Source organism: Vicia villosa, linkage group LG4, assembly GCF_029867415.1.
Source record: "Vicia villosa cultivar HV-30 ecotype Madison, WI linkage group LG4, Vvil1.0, whole genome shotgun sequence".
In the NCBI taxonomy this organism is placed as follows: Eukaryota; Viridiplantae; Streptophyta; class Magnoliopsida; order Fabales; family Fabaceae; genus Vicia; species Vicia villosa.
Genome location: NC_081183.1, coordinates 63018388 through 63028505, shown reverse-complemented (window position 1 = coordinate 63028505; position 10118 = coordinate 63018388). Strand labels below are relative to the sequence as shown.

General features: G+C 33.5%; 1 protein-coding gene across 1 annotated transcript; it reads right to left on the bottom strand.

Annotated features, from left to right (window-relative positions):
- Window positions 1–7178: 7178 nt before the first annotated feature.
- Window positions 7179–8003, bottom strand: LOC131597288 (uncharacterized mitochondrial protein AtMg00310-like). The gene has a single exon (XM_058869994.1). The coding sequence runs from the start codon at window positions 8001–8003 to the stop codon at window positions 7179–7181; it is 825 nt and encodes a 274-aa protein (XP_058725977.1).
- Between the last annotated feature and the right edge of the window lie 2115 nt (window positions 8004–10118).

The window sequence follows — 10118 nt, the reverse complement described above, 5'->3', positions numbered from 1 at the left end:
GTGAGAGTGTTGTGATTGGACCAGAAATTGTACAACAGACTACAGAGGAGATTAAGATGATTCAAGATAAGATGAAAGCTTCTCAGAGTCGTCAGAAGAGTTATTATGATAAAAGGAGGAAGACACTTGAGTTTCAAGAGGGAGATCATGTGTTTATGAAGGTTACTCCTATGACGGGTATTGGTCGAGCTTTGAAGTCAAAGAAGTTGACTCCGCAATTTATTGGACCATTCTAAATTTCGGAAAGAGTGGGAGAAGTGACATATCATATTGCGTTACCGCCGATGCTTGCCAACTTGCATGATGTATTTCATGTGTCTCAATTGAGGAAATACATTTCGGATCCGTCCCACGTGATCCAAGTGGATGATGTGCAGGTTAAAGACAACTTAACGGTTGAAACGTTGCCTGTGAGGATTTAAGATAGAAGACTGAAGCAATTGCGGGGCAAGGAAATAGCTTTAGTCAGAGTAGCTTGGGGAGGACCAGCTGATGGAAACGTCACCTGGGAGTTAGAAAGCCAGATGAAAGATTCCTATCCGGAACTATTTGCTTGAGGTATGTTTTCGAGGACGAAAACTCTTTTAGTGGGGGAGAGTTGTAACATCCGTATAATTTTAATATTAATTTAATTTGAAATATTGAATTAATAATTAGAATTATTAAGAATTTTATGGAAAATAATGGTTTATGGCAATTGGGCCACTGTAAGGAAATAGTAAAGAAGGGGGTGTGACATAGTAAAGTTTTTACTAACCTTAATATTATTATTTTCATAAAATAATAAAGGATTGGGGAAAAGAAAGAACGTGAAAGAACCGAAGTTTGGGAACGAGGAACGTGAAGGAGAACTGAAGAGGAGAGACCAAAGATCATGAATTTGGCTAAGGTAAGGGGGGACTTATCTGATTATCATCTATTATCGGGTTAGGGGTTGATAATACTGAATAGATGTAGAATTCGGGTCGATTGAGTCATATGATAGGTTTAGGGATTGAGTTAAATAGTATGATGTTTGATCCCTATGTTTGAATCCATGATGTCTGTCTTGTTATGGTCTCGATTGATGTGTAATTGGTGTATTATGAGGTGTATTTTGTGTTGTTTGTGCATTCCATTTTCCTAGGTTCGTACGGGTATGAATTGGGTGAGTTTGGAATGTGTAGAATGCTGTTTTCTGCAGGTTGGGGTTTCCGAAATTACCGGTTCGCGTCGTGTACATAGGGTGCGCCACGAACAGGTGGGCAGAATGCCAGGATGTGATGATACGCACAGGTCGCGCCGCGTACCTGTGTTGGCGCCGCGAAGGCGTAACTTTTTCTCGCTTCGCGCCGCGTGCAGATGTTTGCGCCGCAAATCGCTTGGCAGAGAGCCAAGGATTTTTGGAACGCTCAGTTCGCGCCGCGAACTAAGATGGCGCCGCGTGCTGTTGATATTTTGAGATATTTTAAAATTTCAAAGATGCATAACTTTTTAACTGTTGGTCCGTTTGATGTGCCGTTTCGAGCTAACCGAACCTTATAGAATAATCTATATGATGATGATTGATTGGTTTTAGAATGATGAAAATACATGTATACTATTTCTTATTGATGATGATGATTGGTGCAAGTACGTGTATGTTTTATATATGATGATGATGGAATTGTGATTGAATGATGTTAATATATATGAACATACTTGAATGATGATGATGATGTTGATGATGATGATGATGGTATAAGTATGTTGTATATGTTGCATTCATTCATGTTCATTGATGATACTGTATCCATAAGGGTGTGTTGGATCAGTGAAGGGCATGATTCCCATTGTGTGGAATCTGTGCTGGCAGGGCCGTATCTTGATGATGTTGGATCGGTCGTGGGTTATTCCCATTTGATGATGTTGGTACCACATGCATAGTGTCAGTCCATACATAGGCATAATTTATAACATGATTGGATGTATTCCAGTGTTGTAAACGTTGATGATGTGTTGGTTGTTGTTGACTTGTTTTGAATGTCTGTTTATGAAACAATTGGGTGAATGATGCAGCTGTGATGTGTTATTGCTTTATAACCTTATAACATTTGTTAATTATGATGAGACTCACCCTTACATGTTGTCATTTTCAGATTGAGGATAGCGGCTGTTCGACTCGGTGAGGATTAGCTCATGAGTCAGTGTTTTAGTAGCGTCAGGTGTCATGCTCTGATAGTTGTAACACTGGGGACGCGATTGTTTAGAGTTTATGATTATGACTCTAGTTATGTTTTGATGTTTTGAAGGATAAGTTTTAAAGATGTTAAACTTAGTCCGTTTTGATAAATTTCCGCTGTGTTAACATGAAACGTTTTAATTTATGATGATTACCTCAGTGAATGCATGACAAGACTGAATGATGTTTATTTATTATGAATTGTGGCACCCTTATTTCATGTACTCTGAATAATTGTTTTAAATTGCCGCGGGGTTAGTAAGGGGTGTTACAATAATGACTTTATTCAAGAGTAAGAAAATAATAATGTGAATTTCATTTTTTTATTTTAAAATAAGAAGTTTTTTATTAATGGTGGTAAATTAAAAAACACAGTATATTTTTATTATCAAATTAAGATTAATTTAGTATAAAAAAATTAACAATTTTTTAAAGTGGTTTAGTGTTTCCTCGACAAAAATAAGGAATGAGGATAAAAAAATGGTATAGTTTGAAGAGAGAAAATAATAAAAGTTAATTTTATTGTTTTTTATTTTATAATAAGAATTTATTTTATTAGTGGGATGAGTGGAAAGACACGTACATTTTTTTTATGGATGAAATAAGTGCAGTTTAAATATTTCATTATCAAATCATAATGATTTATTTAGCCAAAAGAGATTCTAAATGTAACTTCAAAAAGGTATTGGAACATCGAATAATATATTAACAAAATTAGCAAAAGTTAAAGATTTCCTTGGTATGTATAAAAAGGCTAAAGCGACCTATAATAAAAAATAGAGATAATAATTATGAGGAATTATTTAATTTTTAATTTAGTAATAATAATTACATTTGATAATAAAATTTCTTAAAGTCTACCTTAAATGATAACTTGAGCATTATTATTGTAATTATCATTTAGGAGGAATTATTTAATTTTTATTTAGTAATAATAATTACATTTAATAATAAAATTTCTTAAAGTCTACATTAAATGGTAACTTGAGCATTATTATTGTAATTATCATTTAACTACCTTTAAGATTTAAGAAAACTAAAAATTTGAATGGAAAACTAAAAAAATTGGGTTTCCACTTTTCATCTCCCGTATAACCTTTCAATTTAATTGCATTGAGTAGTAAAAGTTGAGTTTTAATAGTTATAATAGATTTTCATTTTTATTGTTTCAAAAATGTTATATAATAAATAAAGGAAAAATTAAAGGTAGAGAAAATAACTCATTTTGAGAAAAAAAAAGTTTTAACATATAAAAATAAGGATCTTGAAAAAATATTAATTAAAATAAAATAAGTATTGTATAGATGTGCTAATATTATCAATCAAGCAAAGATCTAATTATAAACATTTGATATTATAACAGAATTAAATAATTTGCTTATATTAATTATTATGAGTACTAATTTAAATACACACTTCTCAAAAAAAAAAAAAATTTAAATACACATTATATATTAATGTTTGATATTATATATTAAGGTTTGATACTCCTACATTTTATTAATACAGAATATTTATGTGTCATAAGTTGTCTTTAACTCGCTTTGATGTCATGAAGAAATTGTCTTCAACAAACATTCAACTATATTGAATCCAAATATAAATATTTTTTCGGCCAATTTTTTAAAAAATACAAATATTGTTTTAATCATATACATAATTAAATAAAATATCAAAGATCTGCAACAAAAGTTATTGGTGCTATTTATATTTATAAATATTTAAAAAAAAAATCTGCATATGTAAATTTAAGCAGCAACAACAAAAGAAATAATGGCACAGAATAACATTTGATGACTAAAACTAATAATTTTAAAAAGTGATAAAAAGGAATCTAATTATATTTAAAATTGGAGTGACATTGCATGTACCCAAGACAATTATGGTCGAGCCTTTTGATAGGAAGATGTAAAGAAATTCTCAATATTAAAATCTGTTAACAAAAAGAGAAATCAATCTTCTAATTTTGAAAATGAACCGATCCACTGTATCACCAATGAAATTCATGAACAAACTTTTCCAAATTTGATTCATCCACTGTCCTCTTCATACCCACTATAGGTTTTATCTCATTTTGCACTTTCTATATCACTCTTGCGTCTTTAATAACTCTAAAATTATTCAATCAATTGCTCTGGCAGAAGTACCCATTGATCCTAATATTTGTATATCTGCTACCATTATCGAACCTCGACTCTAATTAAAAAGGCTAATTAAAAAGGAGAGTTGAAAAATACTATGAAGATCTATTGAGAAACAACATCCAGCAATGTAAATTCAGTTGTGCTTGGAAGAACATAATCTACGGCTTCTTCAACTATTTTCTCTATCAAATATGATTTGTTGGAAAAACTCTGGAAAAACTGTTAAATGATTGGTTTAAACATTATCAGTATCAATATATATCCACTTGCATGTCAATTTATATCCAATTTAGTTGGTAAGTTATACAAAAGAAAGGAAAGAAAAACATGAATAAAAATAAAAAGGATATTGTCAAAATGGTTGAAACACAACCAATAACAAAGATACATTGGGTAACCTTTAAAGGGATTACCTTCAAAACTGTTAAAATCAATTAATGAGAAATTATGACAAAGGAAAATGATGACTAATTCTTAAAATCCAAAATTTGTGATGATCTTAACGATAAAAATCTTAAACAATCAATAGAATATGTTCCCACAACTTATCTGTTAAATCAAACTTACAACAACCAAATCTATCTAGACTTAAAAATGAAAGTCTAAAAATTAAAAGAGTTTAAAACAAACAAACTCTAAGTCATTTTAACTCTTACATAAAGCTCAAAAGAACATAACAAATATATGGTGGTCGCCAGTGAGATAGAGATAGAGAAGAATCTAACACTATACAGAAATATCAAGACTGGGGATTTCATTAACAATTTCAATAATACTTCTCTTCCGCATCAATCCCGTCCAAATCTGTGAAATTCCATTAAAATAACACAGATTAATTTTGCAACATAAAACAACAGAAATCCTCATATCCAGTCTCTTCCACTTTCTCTCCCCCTTCATCGCCTTCTTCTTCTCCCTCGTTGCTGTCCTTCATTCTTTTACAAATTCAAACAACGAATCAAGAAAAAGATATGTGAAACTGCATCAATTCCGTGCCATAATTTAGTTATTGAGTTTGAATAAGGGTTTTAGGGTTGAAGGAAGAAAATTACCTGAGAAATTAGTGAAACAGCTGGGTTTTTGGATGAACAACAAATTATGGAATTATCTTTATATCCTTTGCAGAAAATCAATGGTTTCGCTCTTGGGAAAGGATGCTTTGAGTGGTAAATCATAAAACGTGTGAGAAGTTCCCAATTTTAGGTTGGCTGCTCTTATTCCGCAGCCATTATTAATGTTGATAAATTGTTTAGTGTGTTAACATTAATGGATTTATAAGGATTTATTGGTTAGGTATTAATACCAAATTATTTTTTTAATACAAAATATGATATTTATCTATTATAATACACCAATAATATAATAATATAACTATTATAATAAGAAAAAACCGAAAAAATAAAAATGAATTATACCAATTAAAATGTGACACATCATACAACATTAATTGTCAAATGAATATTATTGAGTTATTCATCAAAATGACCAATTTAACCATGGAGTAAGAACGATTTTAGTTGTTTAATCACAAGGCTTTAACTGTAATCAGGTACTTTACTTTTTTATATATTATAATAGATAATAGATGTCGCTGATGTGTCTTTACTCTTTACCAAATTTATTCTAACAATTTTTTATTTTTATTTTATTATTTATTCAAATCACACTAATGATACATTAAAGCCAACACACTACACGTTATGATTGCAGGAATTGGTATTGGTGTTATTGTAGTATTGAATTTATTGATTTTATTTGATTTGATTTTAATTATTCAAATTCCATCAATAATCTTGAAACATCATAACTCAAGTCCACCACATTATTGCAAACATATGCATGTATCAACATTAAAAGTCATTTTTTTTGACAAACATAAAATCAACTCATATCATTAATCAAAATGTGTTCAATACAAGAAGGAATCATATCAAAGGAACTACGCCTAGTCCAAGAATCGTCCGCCTTTGCTAACACATTAGCCACCGAATTCGCTTGGCGTTTTACAAACTTTACCTCAAAGTTGGGAAACTCAAGCAGTAACTTATTGATGGAAGAAATAATAGAACAAAAATCCGAACAACCTTGCCGATTTAACAAGATAGCTTGAACCATTATTTGAGAGTCGCTTTAAAAAATGACATTCTCCATGTGCAACCCAATGGCACTATGGATAGCTTCTTTAAGAGCCAAAGCTTTAGCTTCAAGAATAGGATAGTTGCAAAAATCCAAGCTGCTCCCGCAAAAAGAAAACTCCCTAGGTGGTCTCTCATGCACCAGCCCCTGTTGGTAGTACCCCGTCTAGTATTAAAACCGGCATCAACGTTACATTTAACTCTACCTTCAACCGGTGGGACCCAAGACAGAATCGGAGGCACATTATCAGAAGGACCATTATCTTTTTGTGCCGAAAACCACTCACTCCAACTACAAAAAGCATTCAACCCAAGCTTAGAAGAAACGTCACACTCATTATTCCAAATCAAGTTATTGCGGTTCTTCCACAGCAAATCAATCATAATCGCAACTCTGCCCGCAATCAATTTGTCCTCCTTACTGCATATATCAAGAAGAAGGGAGGTAATATCATGAAAAGAAAGAATACGGGAATCAATAATATGGGACAAAACTGCTGCCCGCCAACACTGATTAGTAACCGAACACCCAAAAAAGACATGCCACGAGTCCTCCATAGCATCCTCACAGAAAGGACAAGTATCGGGACAAGAAACATGATGTTGACGCAGCCGCACTCTCGTCGGAAGACAATCCCGACTAATTCTCCATAGTAAATGTTTCGCCCTAGGAGGGCTATTAATGTTCCAAATACTACACTAATTCCCCGTAACTCCTACACCCACCGACCGAGAGGACTCCCTCCTCCACACCCGATAACCCGTCCTCACATTGTATTCCCCATTTTGCTCCTCTCCCCAAATCCATTTATCTTCCTGCACCTCATCAACTAAAGGAACTTGAAGAATAATCTTCGCCTCATCGGCCCCAAACATCTCACTGATTAACCCAGCATTCCATAATTTACCATTGGGAGATAGGAGCTCATGAACAGACATGGCATACACACCTTGTGTTTGCGGGCCAATCAGCATTCCCTCTCTACTACCCCTAAGCCACAGAGACCCCATCACCGGAATGTTCCTACCATCCCCAATACTCCACCTACATCCCAGAGACAAAAGAGACCTAGCTTGCCAAACACTACGCCACACAAAGCTAGGATTGTTACCCAAACTTGCTTCAAAGAACGTTGAATTAGGAAAATACTTAGCTTTAAAGATTATGGAGACCAAAGAATGGGGCTTGGATAAAAGAAGCCAACCCCGTTTAGCCACCATAGCCAAGTTAAAAGATTTTAGGTCCCTGAAACCAAGTCCGCCTTCATTCTTTGTACCTGTAAGTTTATCCCAAGCCATCCAACGAATACAGTTATGATTGGTTCCACCACCCCACCAAAAAGAGTTAAGCATCTTCTCAATATCCGAAACAATACCATCAGGGAGAATAAACAAACTCATGATATACGAAGGAATCGACTGAAGCACCGACTTTATCATCACCTCTTTACCCGCCCGAGAAAGAGGCCTCCCTCTCCAAGAATTAATCTTCTTCCAAACTCTATCCTTCACATTAAAAGTCATTTTAAATCAATAAGATACACAACTTTTCATATGTCTTGTATCAAAGCAACTTTTCACCTCTCTATCTCTTTCCTATAAAACATATAAGGCAGAAGTGAAACCTTCTCATCCTCCAACATCAGTATCTCTTCGTCTATTTTTCATGTGACATTATTTCTTTATTGACTCAATGCATACTTCCACTTCATCCCTCTCATTGTCGTAATAATCTGTCCAAATTCGACTACCGTACTGTTTCCACTACCACACAAATACATTGGAGAACTAGAAAAAAGTGTTCAATCTTTACAAGTAAGACTAAAAATATTGATTTATTATAGACGTAACCGTTGTAGATTAACAAAAGATATCTGATTCAATTTCTTTAAAATGTAGGCAGAAGGATATGAAGTTTCAGTAGAGCTTGAATTTCTTGATCAACAAAACCTGATATTAAGTATGGAGAACAAGGCCCTCAAACAACGCTTGGACAGTTTATCTCAAGAGCACTTAATTAAATGTTGTGAGTAGAGAAGCCGTTTATTTATATTTATAACCTCTATCTAGTTTTATGTCTAAGTGGTTAATTTTGAATTTACAGTGAAGCAAGAGGTGCTTGAGAAAGAAATCTCAAGACTTAGAAATATTTATCAACAACAACAACACAGACAGCAGCACCAACAAAAGCACAATGGTAGAAATCGATTTAACAGCAGCACCAACAAAAGAAAAAAAAATCCAAATAACCATGTTTAATAATTTATTTACACCAAAAACCATCTTTTCGGAAAAATTACCTGTATGACCAGGTTTCAGAGGTGGTCTCCACATAGGAGCCTGATCGGTCACCAATTTCACTTCTACTCTGCAAATTATTTGGTAAAAATCGGTCATTTCGGTAACACTGTGAAGGGTTTGTTCGTTGTTTTTAGTAGTTATTTCATGTTTTGTTAATCTAATAGTTAGTGATAATTTTTAGTAGAATATTTATTTTTGATCACTTTGTTGGTAGTTATTGGGTATTTCAGGTGTAAGAAAGAATCGCCGAAAAAATGGGACGAGAACAGGAGAAAACGAAGCTAAAAAGACAAAGAAAGTAGCTGACGCGGGCGCCAGTGTCGTGGGACATGGCCATGTCAGCTGAAAAAGAAGAAATAAAGCTGTTGGGAGCAACCAGTGGCTGACACGGGCGCCAGTGTCGTGGGACACGGCCGTGTCAGCTGATGCATGAAAAAAAAAAGCTGTTTGAGAAGAATCCAGTGGCTGACACGGGCGCCAGTGTCGTGGGACACGGCCGTGTCAGCTGTTGCGGCCAGAAATTGAATTTTTAAGCTGTTTCATTAGTCCAAGTCTCATTAAGGGCGTTTTCGACTTTTTGCATGAATGGAATGTAACCTAACACTACTTAGTCCTAGTTTGGGAGTTTTTTGGATCATCTTGGATCTTTGGGCAATAGAATTTGTTTTTTTTTCACGTACAATTTGGGAGAGGAGCAGATACATGCAATTGTTGGGAAAACGGAGATCTCTCAACCGCGGAAGCTATTGAAGATCAAAGTCATCCTAATTATATTGTAATGATTTTCTCTTTCACTATGTTTGTTTTTAATTTTATGAACATGAGAGGCTAAACCCCCCAATGCTAGGGGGGTGTCCCTGATTTCCTATTGTAATGACAATTTGCTTATTTTATTAGTAATTTCATAACTTTTTCATTATCATCTTTTTCTACAGTGTTCTTAATGCAAACCATTATTGGAAAATAAGGTTTTGATTTATGGTTAATGTTAGGTTGGAAAACCAAGGTTAATGCTTTTGTATAAAAATATAAATCTGTATAGTCAAGGAATTGAGATATAGATTTGTAACCGTAAGTTTTCTGTTGAAACAAAGAGATTAGTATTCTTATTATACCACGAAGGAATTTGGGTATAAAAGAAATATTAAATGATTTTCTTTAAAGGAATTTTGGAAAGTCTCACTCAAAATCTGGTGATGATATGAATTAGTGATGATCTGGCTAATTTTAAGAGTATTGTTATTATAAGGAATTTCATACACAATCCCCTAGCATTATTTTCTTATTTGTCTAATACAAGTTTATTTAGTTGTTATTTTTTTAATCCATATATTATAA